Raw genomic sequence first — 20,553 nt, 5'->3', positions numbered from 1 at the left:
CAGAGCAGTATAACTGGACCACACACCACTTTAACATAACCTTTAATCAGAGCAGCATAACTGGACCACACACCACTTTAACATAACCTTTAATCAGAGCAGCATAACTGGACCACATACCACTTTAACATAACCTTTAATCAGAGCAGCATAACTGGACCACACACCACTTTAACATAACCTTTAATCAGAGCAGCATAACTGGACCACATACCACTTTAACATGACCTTTAATCAGAGCAGCATAACTGGACCACACACCACTTTAACCTTTAGAGGTCAATAGATTGAAGGTTGAACGCTCCCAAGGACTGGAATACACAAACATCACTTTACTTTAGATACTTAAGTACATTCAATATCGAATACTTCTCTACTTTTACTCAAGTAGAACTTTGAACGGAGGACTTTTACTTTTACTGGAGTACTATTTTATATGTTTTTTTTTTTATCAGGGGTGACTTAAGGAACAGAGGGTCAATCTCAAGACCAGGGGCCACCATGTGTTTTCTGTCGCAGCCCCCAGGCTGTGGAACAGTGTCCTACCTCAGTCCGTCTTGTCCCCTCGATCGAGTCCTTTAAATCCCGGCTCAAAACGTACCTTTATTCTCTTAGCGTTTCCTTGATCCTCACCTTGTAAATGTCCGAACTCCCTCCCACCCACCCCACCCCCTCCTAATGTACATTTCCCTCCCCCTCGTATGTATATATTTACTGTTAGGATCTCTGTTTAACAGTACTGTATATTTGCATATCTTGTATGTCACAAATGTAACAGCACTGTATGTCACGTATGTCATAAATGTCATGATTAGATTAGATTAGATGATTAGATTAGATTAGATTTTCATATCTGAATACCTGTATGTTGTGTATTTCATAAATGTCATTATGAATTGAAAATGGGGGACCCTGATGTAAACAAGACGAAAGTCTTTCTCTGGTCTGTCTCCCCTTAACAATTGTGTGTATTGAGTTGTACTGTACTGTACCCATTCTGCAATCTGTTAATTAAAGTTTTCAATCAATCAATCAAACCTGTACATCGCCTGAGCTATTGTACCGTTCCATGTTGTATGACCCGTCTGATTCCTTGTGTCACGTAAAGCGTGCTATATAAATAAATCTGATTGATTGATTGATCGATCGGGTATTTCTACTCTACTCCCCAGATCGTCATGGACAACATCACGCAGCAGGCGATGAACGAGATCGAGACGCGGCACACAGAGATCATCAAGCTGGAGAACAGCATCCGGGAGCTGCACGACATGTTCCTGGACATGGCCATGCTGGTGGAGAGCCAGGTGAGACAACCAGAGCCATACGACAGGGGCAGGGCTTCAGCATGATTCATAAGACATCCAGAGCCGTACGACAGGGGCAGGGCTTCAGCATGATTCATAAGACATCCAGAGCCGTACGACAGGGGCAGGGCTTCAGCATGATTCATCCAGGTGAGACAGCCAGAGCCATGTCCGGTGGTGGAAAGTAACTAAGTATTTTTACTCAAGTACTGTACTTAAGTATAATTTTGTGATTATTTTCATTTTAGGGAACTTTATACTTTTACACACCACTACATTTCAAGGGAAATATTGTACTTTTTACTCCCACTACATTTTATCTGAAGCCATCAGTTACTAGTTACTTTGAAGAAAAAGATTTTGCATAGAAAACATGGCAGAAATGTATGAAGATTATATACTTTCACATTTGAAGCATGTCAACTTCAAGAGGATGTAATCAGAGCAGCTTAACTGGACCACATACCACTTTAACATGACCTTTAATCAGAGCAGCATAACTGGACCATGTACCACTTTAACATAACCTTTAATCAGAGCAGCATAACTGGACCACGTACCACTTTAACATAACCTTTAGTCAGAGCAGCATAACTGGACCACTTTAACATAACCTTTAGTCAGAGCAGCATAACTGGACCACTTTAACATAACCTTTAGTCAGAGCAGTATAACTGGACCATGTACCACTTTAACATAACCTTTAGTCAGAGCAGCATAACTGGACCACTTTAACATAACCTTTAGTCAGAGCAGCATAACTGGACCACATACCACTTTAACATAACCTTTAGTCAGAGCAGCATAACTGGACCACTTTAACATAACCTTTAGTCAGAGCAGCATAACTGGACCACATACTACTTTAACATAACCTTTAATCAGAGCAGCATAACTGGACCACTTTAACATAACCTTTAGTCAGAGCAGTATAACTGGACCAAGTACCACTTTAACATAACCTTTAGTCAGAGCAGCATAACTGGACCACGTACCACTTTAACATAACCTTTAGTCAGAGCAGCATAACTGGACCACGTACCACTTTAACATAACCTTTAATCAGAGCAGCATAACTGGACCACTTTAACATAACCTTTAGTCAGAGCACCATAACTGGACCATGTACCACTTTAACATAACTTTTAATCAGAGCAACATAACTGGACCACTTTAACATAACCTTTAGTCAGAGCAGCATAACTGGACCATGTACCACTTTAACATAACCTTTAATCAGAGCAGCATAACTGGACAACTTTAACATAACCTTTAGTCAGAGCAGTATAACTGGACTTTGGATACTTAAGTACATTCAATAGCAAATACTTCTCTACATATTAATAAGTTTGATGGATTCAAATCCTCATTTATAGGTAGGGGATCCACCACAGCTTGCCCTGTATTATCCTGCTGCTCTTCGAGAGCCAGATGAGACAGCCAGAGCCGTACGACAGGGGCAGGGCTTCAGGGGTTCAACAGAACGTTCCCTGTTTTGTCAAATCAAACATACAAAAATATACATATTATTTAAGAAATACCAGTAATACATTCAAAAGATATGTGTTAACACAAACATACAGTACATACACACAGTACATACATGCATATACTGTATACTAGTGTGTACATAATAATACATAACCATTAACCACCCACCCACCTGCCTACAAACCTACCCACCCACCCACATAACCAAATGCATACCTACATGTATGACCTATTTATCTATCTACTATTTTTGGATACGAGCATTTTTTTGTAGTTTGCTTTAAAAATAAGCAGAGATGGAGATTTCCTCAGCATAGTTGCTTTCCAAATATTGGACCCTCTATACCTCACTTTTTTGTAGTTTGCTTTAAAAATAAGCAGAGATGGAGATTTCCTCAGCATAGGATCAGCTGTTTTCCAAAGATTGGACCCTCTATACATCACTGAGAACTGCCCAAGAGAATTACCACAATAAGGTATAATGCAGGTCCCTGGACTGACGTGTGACATATGAATGAAAATCCGAATTAAAAGAAAAAAAAACGATTAAAACCATTTGGTAGATTGTGATAATCATAAATACAAGTGATGGCTTATTTTGAAGGTCCTGTACTTTCATATCATGTAAAAAATATTTGATGATCCCTCTAAAGTACCCAGAGTCTGTGCTGGGTCACATAGCACAAAATATCTGCGACCTCAGAGGGTAAAAAAATACATATCAGGGTGAAGCTTGCCTAGGGCACCAAATGTGTGTGAAAGTTGTATTGTACTTTCAACTTCAACTTTTCAAAAGACCAAACCCAGCTATGCATATATGCAACTATTATAAGTTCTACAAAAAGTCATATAGACGCATATATTGTTTGTGTGTAACACCCACGCACACACGTTAAAGTGAACAGCCTACTAACATGTTTTTAAATTTATTTAAATATATAGTATATATATATTTTTTATACTTTATTTAAACTCGGGAGTCATTGAGGGAGACCCTCATCATTTTAAATGGCGCAGAGTGTACAGAGCATTACATGTAACAGGACACACAATCACTTTAAAACAATAATAGATCATCAATACATAGTCAGAAAATGTATAATAATAATAATTTAATTGTCATCAAACTATTTTCTTTTACCAGGGACACGACGTTGCCTTAGCATCACCCGTGGACTAATGTTTGCTGGGTATTTATAGCTCTACCACACAACGTACAGCTGGTGCATTTTCATCTCTTGATTGTAATGCTTTAGAAAGCTCCTCCTTTAACCTGTTCACTATCACACTACAGACGGTTAACCCTTTCACTACCACACTACAGACCGTTAACCCTTTCACTACCACACTACAGACGGTTAAGCCTTTCACTACCACACTACAGACCGTTAACCCTTTCACTACCACACTACAGACGGTTAACCCTTTCACTACCACACTACAGACCGTTAACCCTTTCACTACCACACTACAGACGGTTAACCCTTTCACTACCACACTACAGACCGTTAACCCTTTCACTACCACACTACAGACGGTTAACCCTTTCACTACCACACTACAGACGGTTAACCCTTTCACTACCACACTACAGACCGTTAACCCTTTCACTACCACACTACAGACGGTTAACCCTTTCACTACCACACTACAGACGGTTAACCCTTTCACTAACACACTACAGACGGTTAACCTGTTCACTACCACACTACAGACCATTAACCCTTTCACTACCACACTACAGACCGTTAACCCTTTCACTACCACACTACAGACGGTTAACCCTTTCACTACCACACTACAGACCGTTAACCCTTTCACTACCACACTACAGACGGTTAACCCTTTCACTACCACACTACAGACGGTTAACCCTTTCACTACCACACTACAGACGGTTAACCCTTTCACTACCACACTACAGACGGTTAACCCTTTCACTACCACACTACAGACGGTTAACCCTTTCACTACCACACTACAGACCGTTAACCCTTTCACTACCACACTACAGACGGTTAACCCTTTCACTACCACACTACATACTGTTAACCTGTTCACTCCCACACTACAGACGGTTAACCCTTTCACTAACACACTACAGACGGTTAACCTGTTCACTACCACACTACAGACGGTTAACCCTTTCACTACCACACTACAGACGGTTAACCCTTTCACTACCACACTACAGACGGTTAACCCTTTCACTACCACACTACAGACTGTTAACATGTTCACTACCACACTACAGAAGGTTAACCTGTTCACTACCACACTACAGACGGTTAACCTGTTCACTACCACACTACAGACGGTTAACCCTTTCACTACCACACTACATACGGTTAACCCTTTCACTGCCAAACTACAGACGGTTAACCCTTTCACTACCACACTTTCACTACCACACTAAACACAACCGTGTTTAACCCTTTCAATACCACACTACAGACGGTTAACCCTTTCACTACCACACTACAGACGGTTATCCCTTTCACTACCACACTACAGACGGTTAACCCTTTCAGTACCACACTTTCACTAACACAGTAAACACAACCGTGTTTAACCCTTTCACTACCACACTACAGACAGTTAACCCTTTCACTACCACACTTTCACTACCACACTAAACACAACCGTGTTTAACCCTTTCACTACCACACTACAGACGGTTAACCCTTTCACTACCACACTAAACACAACCGTGTTTAACCCTTTCACTGCCACACTTTCTCTACCACACTAAACACAACCGTGTTTAACCCTTTCACTACCACACTACAGACGGTTACCCGGTTAACCTTCGGTAGTGTGGTAGTGAACGGGTTAATGTCCATGCCTCGGCGCTGTCGTGTAACCGAGAGAGAGGTTAATCATGCACGTGGTCAAATCATCTTGGTTGATATACAAATGTATTTGTTAAAACATGGTCAATCGAATACAAATGTGTTTAGGGTGGTCTGCCTGGCACAAAAGCGGGTGGGGGGATCAGTTCCAAGAAGGTGGGGGGGGGGGGGGGGGGCTAGGTGGGGGAGCTGGCATTCACAAGCCTGATGATGGCCTGTGGGTAGAAACTGTTTGTCAGTCTCGTAGTTCTGGCTTTCAGATTCCTGTATCGCCTGCCTGTTGGCAGGAGGTTGAAGAGTCTGTGCTGGGGGGTGTGTACTGTCCTTAATTATGTTATGTGCTCTCCTGGTGGCCCTGGTAGAGTAAATGTCCTGTAGTGAGGCTGCTACAGAGATGTACTGAGCAGTTTTAGGCTACGTTTAGACGGAGAGAGTCTGAACAGAAACCGCAAAAGTCGTCTTACGGTTTCACTTTTAATTTTGCGTTTAGACTATCGTTTTTGGATGGAATTCTCCGAGCAGACGAGGCTGTAACGACTCCAGACGACTGAGCCCCGCTGTCACACGATTGGCGCATATGTCACATGACGTGCTGTGAAGACCCGCCCTACTCTGCCTCTGATTCGCAGACTGTGGGTGGGGAATGTGATTGGACCAAAGCAGAGTCACTCACAGACAGTGGGTCCAGTCATAATAGTTGTGATAGCCGCGGGACAGATTCTTGTGTATTTAAAAGTACTGCCAATGTAGCCTTCAGGTGATCGCCATGGATAGAATCAGACATGCTTTGTTTACGCTTCTAGGCTACTGACGCATGCCTGTGATGTAAGCAGTAGGCGCGACGAGAGCCTTGACGACCCTTTCGTCATCGTTTTATGCGGTTTGACAGTTTAGATGAGAGCGCAATTAAAAGGTTTATCGTTTCTAGGAATTCCACCCTGGAAGGTGGTCTCACTTTTTTACGGTTTCACCCCGTAAAAACGCAGTGTCCGTATTTAAACGAAAGGCACATCTGAAAAAATATTTTTGCGGATTCACCTGCTAGCGTTTCCGTCTAAACGGGGCCTTAATCACTCGCTGGAGTGCCTTCCTCTCCTTAGCAGTGCAGTTTCCACACCAGACCGTGATTGTGCTGGTAAGGACACTCTCTCAACTGTACTTCTATAGAAGTTGCTGAGAATTTTGGGTGGCATTCCACATTTTCTCAGCCTTCCTAGGAAGTACAGTTGTTGCTGGGATATTTTTTTCCTTTTTTTTTTTTATAAATGTTTTAATTATTATAACCTTACAGTATCTGACACAAAGGGGGAAGGAAGGGAGGTGTTAACAAAGGGCCATGAAAGGAATCTTCCACAATATAAATTAAGTAGAATGAGTCAGAATTCACAAATAGCCATGAATGAAAGAGTGTAGCCTACTGCTCTGGTTTTTATTTAGAGCGCTGTCAGGGTTAACCCTTTCACTACCACACTAGTTCCCCTTTCTGTATTCAGAGCACTCTGGCCCAGGGAGGCTACACTGCGGAGCATTCAAGTGTCTGCCATGCTAACCAAGTGGTATTAGGCTAACCAGCTAGCGTACAAGCTAATCTAGTTACCAGTCCATAAGGCATAAAGGAAATTAGTTGTAGCCAAAGTACTGAAGTAATAGTAGAAGACATATATAGGCAATTTAATTATAATAAAGATCAAAATAAGCAGTGTAAATAATATAATTAACTCTGAATATAAGCATAATGAGCAAGTAAGCAAGTACCATACCCCTGATGTATGATGCCTGAATTTCCCCAAGGGGATCAAAAGTATAAAGTATAAATTATAAGTATAAATAGGAATAAATTAATATCTTATCTTAAGAACTCTTCCTCAGACAATAAATTGCTACAGTCTTTTAGTTTACAGTACATTCAACAATATAGCATTCATTTATGTCCAAACCTGAATTACTGATAATAGTTTGACATCTTTTCCACCGTCTCCTTCTTTTTTGCTCATATTTTGCCAACAGGGCTTTTATTTTGCAACTTCCTGTAACATATTCCCTATTTCCGTTATGTCCAGGTGGAAGTGGAGGTGCTCTGTGTTTTGTTTCGTGTTTTGTTCGCTGTGGTATGAATGACATCACCCAGGGAGCTGGCATGGTTTATGAACACGGCCCACTGGGAGATGTTGAGGTCTTGCTTTCCAACTGTATAGATACTGATTTAATCTAGCAGCCTTAGTAGATGGGGCGTCAGCCACTGAGAAGACACAGGTTAACTCTCTCCCTCCCTCCCTCCCTCCCTCCCTCCCTCTCTTTCTCTTTTTCTCTCTCTTTCTCTCTCTCTCCCTCCCCCTCTCTCTTTCTTTTTTTTTTGTCTGCTTTTTCTCCTCCTTTTTTCTGTGATTTGTCTCCCCATCCCAATTTACCTCTCGTGCCAATTCTCCCTCCCCCGTCCTGATCGTTGCTCGCATATACCCCCCACTGGCCGGTTGTAGGGAGGATAGAAGCCTTGCATCACATATGTCCCCTTCGATACATGTGGAGGCAGCCGGTCACATCTTTTCACCTGCCAGCGCGGACTCTCATTTGGCGAGGCGTAACGTGTATAGGTAGGAGGCTCACACTGCCCCCGCCATTTTCCTGTCTCTGCTGTGCAGGCGTCCCCCAACCGACCTGTAGGAGTCGCTGTTCACAACGACCAGACTACCACCCTTCGACTTCCCACCCGCTGACTCTGCCAATTGAGTTATAGTATGAGTTTCAAGTTTCAAGTTTCAAGTTTCAAGTTTCTTTAATAGTTGTCATACAGAAGTACAGAATACTTTTGTACAAAATGCTTCTTACTGTTGCGCTCCAGAGACTGTGCATGACAAGATAAGTATGAAATAAAAAACATAGTAAAAATTAGAAGTAAAAAAGAGGTCACAGTGTTCAGTTTTGACATATGTACAATGTTCGTAGACGTAGTTACCATACAATATACAATACTGTGCAGTGTACTGAGAGAGCCGGCCCAATGACGTAATGTAATGACGGCCGGCCCAAGCCGGAGGCAACGCCGACAGCCGGATTCGAACCCGGTGTCTCTTGCGTTGGTGACGAGCGCAATGTCCGCTGCGCCACTCTCTCTTCTTTCTCTTTCTCTATCTCCTTTCTTTCTTTCTTTCTTTCTTTCTTTCTTTCTTTCTTTCTTTCTTTCTTTCTTTCTTTCTTTCTTTCTTTCTTTCTTTCTTTCTTTCTTTCTCTTTCTTTCTCCTTTCTCTCCCTCTCCCTCTCTCCCCCTCTCGCTCTCCTAGAGAGACCGTCTCTCTGTGTGACTGCATCGTGACCGTGTGGGCTGATTGATTGATTGATTGAAAACTTTATTAACAGATTGCAGAATGGGTACAATACACAGTACGGCTCAATACACACAATTGTTAAGGGGATGCAGACCAGAGAAAGGCTTTCGTCTTGTTTACATCAGGGTCCCCCATGTTCAATTTATCATAACATATATGACATACATGACATACTAGATAGACAGTACTGCTACATCTATACATTTATGACATATCAGATTTGCAAATACAGTACTGTTTGTGATACCAAAAGAGTCCAGAAAAGAGAGTGTATACATTTGACGTAGAAACTGTACATTGGTGGGGGGGGGGGGGGGACTGTACATTGGAGGAGGTTGGGTGGGGGGGGGGGGGGGGACACACACTGTACAACTGTACAAGCAACACTGTACATTGGAATATTGACAAAACCATACTTGGTCATTTACTGTACATTGGAGGGGGTTGAGTTAGGACATTACAGGGGCCAGTTTCGAATTGCAGTCTCCCGTAGGTGTTCTTTGAGAGTGTTTTTGAAAGTGGGTAGTGATTCACATTCCTTTACAGCTGTGGGTAGGGCGTTCCACATTGATGTGGCATAATTGCGAAACGTGTTTAGTCCCTTGTTTGCCCCTGGAGAGACCGTCTCTCTGTGTGAACTGCATCGTGTGACCGTGTGGGCTGAGCCCCTAGAGAGACTGATCGTCTCATCAGAGATATGGGTCTGAATTATGCAAAGGACACTGTGAGGGAATCTTGAGTGCATGTGAAAGAAGAGATATATATATATATGAATACGAAAGTACATCGAATATGAATATTAGAATATTGTGACGTGTGTGTGTTACTGTAGTGGCTGTGTGTCAGTGGAGCTCCCTTCATACTCACGTGTGGGTTTTTTGATAGATACTTAACATGTGGAGTGTGCACACACACACACACACACCACACACACACACACACACACACACACACACACAACATGTGCACATGCACACTCGCTCATATCATGAATAGGCAAGTTGTCATAATGAATGTATTTAATTGAATAATTGATCAAACTAATGCTCCCTTAATTAACCTTGAGGTACTATACATTAGTCTGGACCGTGCTTCTATTGCTGTGCTCTCTCTCTCTCTCTCTCTCTCTCTCTCTCTCTCTCTCTCTCTCTCTCTCTCTCTCTCTCTCTCTCTCTCTCTCTCTCTCTCTCTCTCTCCTCCCCTGCCTTTGTTCCTCCTCTTCCTTCCTCCTCACCACAACGCTGCCGACTCTTAAGCCCCGGAGCGTCCGGAAAACACCAAGGTCATGTTCACGTGATTTTCTTCTCCTTTCTATCTTTTTGTTGTGTGATCTGAGAATAACCAGTGCATGCATTAACTATTTAACTATAAACTCCTCGTTTCCACTTCTCACCTGACTGTTATTCCAAACTACTGTTTTTTTTCTTTTATATATATTTTTTTTATCTTCAATCAAATTTGGATTCATCAAAGTGAATGTGCTTTAATGTGGGTTGTGTTTCTACTAAATGCTATTTGAAACTGTAGTTTGAGAAAGCTGCGAAAATGATGTGGTAGCTAGCACCAGGGACGGAGCGCAAAACTGCATCCAGCTAAAAAAAAAGAATATATATATATTATGAATATATTTTGTTTTTCTTTTGCTGGGCAGACATTTTTGCGCCCCCTTCTATATCTGCAACCAATATTTTGACATTTAAAAAAGTTTCTAACATAACATTTATTATGTGGGGGGCCCAGAGGTAAAGCTTGCCTAGGGCACCAAGCGTGCTAGGTCTGGCCCTGGGAAGACACGGATGGACAGATGCATGTAGACAGGAGGGAAATGATGGAGGGAGACCTGCTTTTCAAAGCGTTTTCAAAGAAGCCCCAGTTTGCACCGTGCTCCTAGGAGGCCCGTGGTCTGGTGGGGGCGAGGCTGACTGTTCTCCTCCGCTCCTGCAGGGGGCGCTGGTGAACAACATTCAGCACAGTGTGCTGCGGACTCAGCTACGTGGAGCAAGCCAACGAGAACATCACCCGGTGCAAGAAGATGAGGAAGAGCAGCAGGCGGGGAGACAGCAGACAGTCCCAGACCGACTCTCACCTCTCTCTCTCTTCTCTTCTCCTCCCTTCTGTCCTATTTGCCCCCCTCCCTCCCCTCCTCCCTCTACTCCCCACCATTCCTCCTGTCCTCCTTTCTGTCCCGCTTCTGCCCCCCCCCCTTCTCCTTCCTGTCCCACTCTGTCCCTCCCTTCTGCTTCCTGTCCCTCTTCTGCCCCCCCCCCCCCCCCTTCTCCTTCCTGTCCCACTCCTGCCCCCTCCTTCTGCTTCCTGTCCTGCTCCTGTCCCTCCTTCCTGCTCCTGTCCTGCTCCTGTCTCCTCCTTCTCCTTCCTGTCCCACTCCTGTCCCCTCCTCCTGTCCTGCTCCTGTCTCCTCCTTCTGCTTCCTGTCCTGCTCCTGTCCCTTCCTCTGCTCCTGTCCTGCTCCTGTCTCCTCCGTCTGCTTCCTGTCCTGCTCCTGTCTCCTTCCTTCTGCTTCCTGTCCTGCTCCTGTCCCTTCCTTCTGCTTCCTTTCCTGCTCCTGTCCCTTCCTTCTGCTTCCTGTCCTGCTCCTGTCTCCTCCTCTTTCTGTCCTGCTCTCTGTCTCCTCCTGCTCCTGTCCTGCTCTGCTGCTCCTGTCCCCTCCTTCTCCTTCCTGTCCCACTCCTGTCTCCCTCCTTCTCCTTCCTGTCCTGCTCCTGTCCCTTCCTTCTGCTTCCTGTCCCTCTCCTGTCCCCTCCTTCCTGCTTCCTGTCCTGCTCCTGTCCCTCCTTCTGCTTCCCGTCCTGCTCCTGTCCTCCTCCTTCTCTGCTTCCTGTCCTGCTCCTGCTCCCTCCTTCTGCTTCCTGTCCTGATCCTGTCCCTTCCTATCGTTCTGCTTTCCTGTCCTTCCTTCTGCTTCCTGTCCTGCTCCTGTCTCCTCCTTCTGCTTCCTGTCCTGCTCCTGTCCCTTCCTTCTGCTTCCTGTCCTGCTCCTGTCCCATCCTTCCTGCTCCTGCCCCCTCCTTCTCCTTCCTCCTCCTTCCTCTCCTTCCTGCTCCTGCCCCCCCCCCCCCCCCCCCCACGACCCCCCCTCAGGGCGAGATGATAGACCGTATAGAGTACAACGTGGAGCACTCCGTGGACTACGTGGAGAGGGCGGTGTCGGACACTAAGAAGGCCGTTAAATACCAGAGCAAAGCCAGGAGGGTGCGTCACAAATGCAACAAAGTGCACGACGAAAGTGCATGTGTGCAAAAAAACACCAAAGGCAGAGCATGGAGTGAAGTGACGGCACGAATGGCTTCCGAAGCGCGCGGCATGGCATGATGACCGCCGTAGATGTAGACCTCCAGTCGTAGACCGGCATGCTCTCTCCGTGTTCATTGTGGTGCCGTGTCTGTCTGTGTGGCGTAACCGTGTCGCGTGAACTCGTTTTGTCTGCACAGGGGAATGAAAGAAGTTCCCTATTGTTCGAATGGAAGTGACCCTTTGCCGCTTCCTCGACATAACGTTAGCTGCACTCTGCCGCAAGGTGCAAGCATAGGGAGGGGGGGGGGGTTTGGACATTTACGGGGGCCAGTTTAGAATTGCAGCCTCCCGTAGGTGCTCTTTGAGAGCGGTTTTGAAGGTGGGTAGGGATTCACATTTTTTACGGCTATGGTCTGACCAGACTACTGGACACCAGACTACTCACTTAGTGAATGGGTTAACCGTCTGTAGTGTGGTAGTGAAAGGGTTAACCGTCTGTAGTGTGGTAGTGAAAGGGTTAACCGTCTGTAGTGTGGTAGTGAAAGGTAGTGAAAGGGTTAACCGTCTGTAGTGTGGTAGTGAAAGGGTTAACCGTCTGTAGTGTGGTATTGAAAAGGTTAACCTTCTGTAGTGTGGTAGTGAAAGGGTTAACCGTCTGTAGTGTGATAGTGAAAGGGTTATCCTTCTGTAGTGTGGTAGTGAAAGGGTTAACCGTCTGTCGTGTGGTAGTGTAAGGGTTAACCGTCTGTAGTGTGATAGTGAAAGGGTTATCCTTCTGTAGTGTGGTAGTGAAAGGGTTAACCGTCTGTAGTGTGATAGTGAAAGGGTTATCCTTCTGTAGTGTGGTAGTGAACAGGTTAACCGTCTGTAGTGTGATAGTGAAAGGGTTATCCTTCTCTAGTGTGGTAGTGAAAGGGTTAACCGTATGTAGTGTGGTAGTGTAAGGGTTAACCGTCTGTAGTGTGATAGTGAAAGGGTTATCCTTCTGTAGTGTGGTAGTGAACAGGTTAAACGTCTGTAGTGTGATAGTGAAAGGGTTATCCTTCTGTAGTGTGGTAGTGAAAGGGTTAACCGTATGTAGTGTGGTAGTGTAAGGGTTAACCGTCTGTAGTGTGATAGTGAAAGGGTTATCCTTCTGTAGTGTGGTAGTGAACAGGTTAAACGTCTGTAGTGTGATAGTGAAAGGGTTATCCTTCTGTAGTGTTGTAGTGAAAGGGTTAACCGTATGTAGTGTGGTAGTGTAAGGGTTAACTGTCTGTAGTGTGATAGTGAAAGGGTTATCCTTCTGTAGTGTGGTAGTGAACAGGTTAAACGTCTGTAGTGTGCTAGTGAAAGGGTTAACTAGGCCATACTGAAGTCAAAGACAGCTACGTTGTGGTTGCATGGTGGAACAACTCTGCCACCTCCTGGTCAATATCTGCGCTGCCGCTCATTAGTGCAGGAATTTCACCTGAGTGGACTAGAACTGACTGAATTATTGTCTATGTGATCTGCCCCACACTGGCATTAAGAAGGCTCAGTCTTATTGAATCTTATAGTATCTATCTAATTGAACTGGGCTGAGGTGAATATCTCCTCCATGGCCACCTTTCTCTCTCTCTCTCTCTCTCTCTCTCTCTTTCTTCCCTCACTTACTTGTTTGCTCGCTCACTCCTGATGTTCTCTCTCTCCTCTCTTTCGTCCCTCGTTCACCCCTGACGCTCTCTCTCTCTTCCCTCGCTCACTACTGACATTCTCTCTCTCTTTTGTCCCTTACTCACTCCTGACGTTCTCTCTCTCCTCTCTTTCGTCTCTCTCTCTTCCCTCGCTCACTACTGACATTCTCTCTCTCTCTCTCTTTCGTCCCTCGCTCACTCCTGACGCTCTCTCTCTCTTCCCTCGCTCACTACTGACATTCTCTCTCTCTCTTTTGTCCCTTACTCACTCCTGACGTTCTCTCTCTCCTATCTTTCGTCCCTCGCTCACTCCTGACGCTCTCTCTCTCTCTTCCCTCGCTCACTACTGACATTCTCTCTCTCTCTTTTGTCTCTTACTCACTCCTGACGCTCTCTCTCTCTTCCCTCGCTCACTCCTGATGTTCTCTCTCTCTCTCTCTCTCTCTCTCTTTCTCTCTCTCTCTCTCTCTTCCCTCGCTCACTCCTGATGTTCTCTCTCTCTCTCTCTCTCTCTCTCTCTCTCTCTCTCTCTCTCTCTCTCTCTCTCTCTCTCTCTCTCTCTCTCTCTGTCCATCTCCCTCATCCAGAAGCTGATCCTAATAGGAGTTTGCATTACGGTCTGTGTGACCATCCTCATCATTATCCTAGCAGTAGAACTCAGTTAGGATGTCACCAGATACCAGACAGGCCCCGAGGCGGTGTGAGAACGTCACTGCACTGACGAGTCAAAATGCAGTCTGTGTGAGTGAAAGAGGGGTTCTGCAAACTCTCCGGTCCTGATCGAGACGTCACTGAAGACCTCTCCGGTCCTGATCGAGACATCACTGAAGACCTCTCCGGTCCTGAACGAGACGTTACTGAAGACCTCTCCGGTCCTGACTGAGACGTTACTGAAGACCTCTCCGGTCCTGACTGAGTCGTTACTGAAGACCTCTCCGGTCCTGACTGAGACATCACTGAAGACCGCTCCGGTCCTGATCGAGACGTCACTGAAGACCTCTCCGGTCCTGACTGAGACGTCACTGAAGACCTCTCCGGTCCTGATCGAGACGTCACTGAAGACCTCTCCGGTCCTGACTGAGTCGTCACTGAAGACCTCTCCGGTCCTGATCGAGACGTCACTGAAGACCTCTCCGGTCCTGATCGAGACGTTACTGAAGACCTCTCCGGTCCTGATCGACACATCACTGAAGACCTCTCCGGTCCTGACTGAGACGTCACTGAAGACCTCTCCGGTCCTGACTGAGTCGTCGCTGAAGACCTCTCCGGTCCTGACTGAGTCGTCACTGAAGACCTCTCCGGTCCTGATCGAGACGTCACTGAAGACCTCTCCGGTCCTGATCGAGACGTCACTGAAGACCTCTCCGGTCCTGACTGAGACGTTACTGAAGACCTCTCCGGTCCTGATCGAGACGTCACTGAAGACCTCTCCGGTCCTGATCGAGACGTCACTGAAGACCTCTCCGGTCCTGATCGAGACGTCACTGAAGACCTCTCCGGTCCTGATCGAGACGTCACTGAAGACCTCTCCGGTCCTGATCGAGACATCACTGAAGACCTCTCCGGTCCTGATCGAGACGTTACTGAAGACCTCTCTGGTCCTGATGAGATGTTACTGAAGACCTCTCCGGTCCTGATCGAGACGTTACTGAAGACCTCTCCGGTCCTGATCGAGACGTCACTGAAGACCTCTCCGGTCCTGATTGAGACATCACTGAAGACCTCTCCGGTCCTGAACGAGACGTTACTGAAGACCTCTCTGGTCCTGATCAAGATGTTACTGAAGACCTCTCCGGTCCTGATCGAGACGTCACTGAAGACCTCTCCGGTCCTGATGAGACGTTACTGAAGACCTCTCCGGTCCTGATCGAGACGTCACTGAAGACCTCTCCGGTCCTGATGAGACGTTACTGAAGACCTCTCCGGTCCTGACTGGGACATTACTGAAGACCTCTCCGGTCCTGATGACATGTTACTGAAGACCTCTCCGGTCCTGATCGAGACGTCACTGAAGACCTCTCCGGTCCTGACTGGGACATTACTGAAGACCTCTCCGGTCCTGATGACATGTTACTGAAGACCTCTCCGGTCCTGATCGAGACGTTACTGAAGACCTCTCCGGTCCTGACTGAGACGTTACTGAAGACCTCTCCGGTCCTGACTAGGGCTAGATCCACAAAGAATGGATTGCAAGGTGCTAGTTGCACCCTACTTACAATTCATTATAAATTGAAAATGGAAGACCCTGGTGTAAACAAGACGAAAGTCTTTCTCTGGTCTGCATCCCCTTAACAATTGTGTGTATTGAGCCGTACAGTATTGTACCCATTCTGCAATCTGTTAATAAAATGTTCAATAAACATCAACAAATCAATCTTAACTATATTCACAGGACATACTTGACTCCTATAAGACTGAACAGAATGGGCCTGAAACAGGACTCAAAATGCTCCCAATGTACAAATGGAGACGAAGGGACATTTATGCACATGTATTGGGACTGCCCACCAGTTAAGACATTCTGGAAAGATGTGACCCATCAATTATCAAAACTCGTATCTTGGAATATACCAGTACACCCCTCTGTATTGCTTTTGAACGATGTTTTTGAGTTTGCAGTAAATCCACAGCTAAAGAGACTGGTCTTATCGGGTATCACAGTAGCTAAAAAACTGATCGCATCACGCTGGTTTCAACCGGAAAAAATGTGCAGGAAAGTTTGGTCTCTTACATATCTCGATGTGATATATCAAGAAATATCTACAGCAAGAATTCTGGGTCTCAACGAATCCAAAATGTCAATGTGGGTAGAAGTGGTGGAGAGAATAAAAGCTAGCTTATAATGGTAGTGTCTGGTTAGGAGTGAGGGATAATGGAGGTACTATCCAAGGAGGGGTCCGGGAGGGGGGGGTTCGAGCTGGAGCATATGTGTGTAGGGTTTTAGAAAATAGGTATTAGGGGTATGTCATATATAAGCATTTGTATAATTGTTAATTTCGCTGGATATACACTGTATACGGTAAAATATTATTATAGATTTTATTTTTTTCTTGTTTCTGTACTTGCATGTAATTTTAACCACCTTGACTGTTAGTTTCATTATGCATTATGTGTTGAGTACTGACTTTTAATCATTTCTGTTTCGCAATAATAAAAAAATAAAATAAAATAAAAATAAAGACTTTCGTCTTGTTTACACCAGGGTCCCCCATTTTTATTTTTTAATTAATTGTAAGTAGGGTGCAACTAGCACCGTGCAATCCATTCTTTGTGGATCTAGCCCTAAGACTTTACTGAAGGAACTCTCCGGTCATGATGGAGACGCCACTGAAGGCACGCTGGGTGTATGCCTTCCTGCACTGAAATATCTTGATTAAATGAGCGGATTTGTTTTGTTTGTTTGTTATTATTCATTGACTTTTATATGCTAAAATATGTTTTATCTGGAGTGAAAGGGGATATATTAAGTATCTTTTCAACAATTTTATATGACGACCTTGAATGTGTGAAACATGTTTATGAAGTTTCCTTTTTGCAAAGATACTAAACTAAGAATTATTTGAGTGGCTGTTTTATACGCCTTCATTAACCACAGACTGCTACAGGAATGATTATGTCGAATCTTTCTCCACAGAGACAACACTTGTTTGGGCAAAGGCTGAGACCCTGCAGACTTTATTATTATTCATTCATATTAATATTAATATTAATAAGAATTAATATGAATTAATCAAAGAAAGGATGTTTTTATGTTGGTGCCATACCATGCTTGATGTTCTCTATCCATATGGCATTTTATAGGCCTACACCTATTGAAGTGAATAATATCATTCATTTTATCATACTTACTAACACGGCAAGGGTTGAGGGTTCCATTTAGAGTGTAGCTCAATGGGTAGAGCAAGGCACTAACACTTCCAGGGTCGGGGGTTCCATTCCCTGTGCAGCTCAATGGGTAGTGCATTTGGTGCGCACTGGATCACTTTAATCTCGAACGTTGTATTTAGAACTGTTATTATTACCATTCGTGGCCTGGGGGTATGCATGCACAAAAGTTGAAAATTGTATCTATCTCTCTTACTCTTTCTCTCTCACTCTCTCACCCACTCTCTCTCTCTCTCTCTCTCTCTCTCTTTCTCTCTCTCTCTCTCTCTCTCGCTCTCTCTCTCTCTCATTTGTGGCCTGGGGGTATGCATGCACAGCAGTAAAAGGTGAAAATGTTATCTCTCTCTCACTCTCTCACCCACTCTCTCTCTCTCTCTCTCTCTCTCATTTGTGGACTGGGGGTATGCATGCACAGTAAAAGGTTAAAATGCTATCTCTCACTCTCTCACCCACTCACTCTCACTTACTCTCTCTCTCTCTCTCTCATTTGTGGACTGGGGGTATGCATGCACAGTAAAAGGTGAAAATGTTTGACATGTTGCTTTAGAACACGACAGCCGTGCCTCTTAGGAAAGAGCTCTTCATATCTTCACAGCGTTAACGATGACCTACTGTCTAATATGAGATCGACAAAATGCAAGGATGAAGGTCGGCCTGCTCTATTCTTTTAATGTGACAAAAAAAAGTGGATATTATGACAATACGAACAGTGGCTCAGTGGGTAGAGTGGTTGTCTGGTAATCGGAAGGTTCCCAGTTTGATTCCGGCTCCTCCCGGGGGCAGTGTGTCGAAGTGTCCTTGAACAAGACACTAACTGCTCCCGATGAGCAGGTTGGCACCTTGCATGGTCGCCTCTGCTGTCTGTGACTCACATGTGAATGCGAGCAACAAAATTGTAAAGCGCGTTGGATAAAAGCGCTATATAAAGCACCATTTACCCTACCTTTTTGTTAATCTAAAAGCTATCACTATATTTAGCCTTTTTCGTTAATGTACTAACATAATTTAAATGTACGGATATCTATATGCACCATTTAAATGGTAAAAATGGTAAATGGTGCTTTTATATACAGTAGCAGCTTTTATCCAAAGCGCTTTACATTTTGTTCCTCACATTTTACCCATTCACTCAAACATTCACACGTCGACAGCGGAGGCGACCATGCAAGGTGCCAACCTGCTCATCAATTAGGGGGTTAAGTGTCTTGCTCAAGGACACTTCGACATGCTGCCCGGGAGGAGCGGGAATCGAGCCGGGAACCTCCGGATTACCAGACGACCGCTCTACCTCCACGAGCCACTGCCCGGCCCCTCCGCAGCCATTCCAACCAATACCGCTAAACCACACCCGCACTCACAGGATGTATCATCATGAGGCCTTCTTCTGAACTGCACATTGTTCTTCTCTGCGCTATATAGACCTGTTCGCTGACGACGGCATGACAAACATGCACGCGCAGACCCGAAGCAGAAAGGAACGTAATCCTGGTCAGAACAACGGGGCAGACTACAATATATTTGCATTTGTTAGCCAATGCTAGCGATCTAAAACAATCAATCCATGCCAAAGCTAGATATGTAAAAAGGTGAAAGGCTCACACTCACACAGCCATGCTGATTTTGGCTAAATGACATCCAGCCGTTTTTTTTCGTTTGAAACTACTTTTAGTCAGGGAGGTGCCATGGTTTCTCCATAGAGCCCCCCGTTGTGCTTCTGTTGTGGCAGCAGTAGCTGGGGGCGGGTCCCGGGGGCGTCTATACTTTAAGCAAGTGGCTTTGTCCTTCCGCGTTCTCGTTTTGCGCTCTGATTGGCCACGCACGTTTCTGGTCATGTGACATGTGCGCCAATCGCGGGACGGCAAGTTCTGCGCCCTATATTTCCGGGTCTAACAGCCTGCAAACTGCCTAAGTTTATCACTGGTTAAGCTTAGGCGACTCTTTCGCAGTTGGTTAAGGTTAGAGTTTGGAATCAGGGCAGGCGTTCTATCGCCCTGCTCTAAGACAAACTCTAACCTTAACCAACTTTCGAAAGAGCGCCTAAGCTTAACCGTCCAAAAACTTGCCGTCCCACGATTGGCGCACATGTCACATGACCAGAAACGTGCGTGGCCAAATCGGAGCGCAAAGCGGGAACGCGGAAGGACAAGCCACTTGCTTAAAGTATAGAAGCGTCCCGCGGTAAATTAGTCACGTGACTCAGTTGGTATTGCTGTGATTGGCTCGAACGCGGTACGTTTGTAAACACAGCGAACAGGTCTATAATGTGAGAGTACGACGCACTGTCTGTGACAAGTCGGATATCTCTAACGTGTTTTCTTCTACTCCCTCCCATCTGCTGCGTTGGACGCCTGCTGTCTTTCTATTCTTCCATTCTTCTATTCTTGTGCGGCGCAGAAGAAGATAATGATCATTATCTGCTGCGTGGTGCTCAGCATCGTTATCGCCTCAGTGGTCGGGGGGACGCTGGCCTGAAGCGCTCCAGACGACACACCTCCAGATACCAGTGTTGTTGTAGGACTCCAGTCTGATTTTCAGGACTCGTGACTCGACTCGGACTTGAGCACCGATGACTCGGACTTGGGGACTCGAGCGTTGACCGCATTCGGACTCGGAAGGTGCAGACGAGGGGACTCTGACTTGTTAATTGATAGATACCGCTTTTATTTATTTTTTGTAATATGCCCTAATCATTTGGCATAAGATATCGATGGCTATATTAAAACATTATTTAATTTCGTGCAAGGGCAGACACGTGTGTTCCACTTATATATGCGGATTCACGTCGATA

At 45.2% G+C, this 20,553-nt stretch overlaps 1 protein-coding gene across 1 annotated transcript in view; it reads left to right on the top strand.

Moving 5' to 3' along the window:
- The window catches only part of LOC311240374 (syntaxin-1A-like), a gene marked incomplete at both ends in the record, with an annotated part of 282,585 nt that extends 262,348 nt beyond the window's left edge, over positions 1 to 20,237 (top strand). The window contains 3 exon segments of the mRNA XM_084328960.1: positions 1,173 to 1,307; positions 12,073 to 12,183; positions 20,160 to 20,237. Coding sequence (XP_084185086.1) covers positions 1,173 to 1,307; positions 12,073 to 12,183; positions 20,160 to 20,237 — 324 coding nt within the window.
- Positions 20,238 to 20,553: the final 316 nt, after the last annotated feature.

This window comes from Notolepis coatsorum (assembly GCF_963971535.1).
Source record: "Notolepis coatsorum genome assembly, chromosome: 1".
NCBI lineage: Eukaryota > Metazoa > Chordata > Actinopteri > Aulopiformes > Paralepididae > Notolepis > Notolepis coatsorum.
The sequence above is the reverse complement of the archived record's forward strand: the minus strand, read 5'-3'. Positions and strand labels throughout refer to the sequence as shown.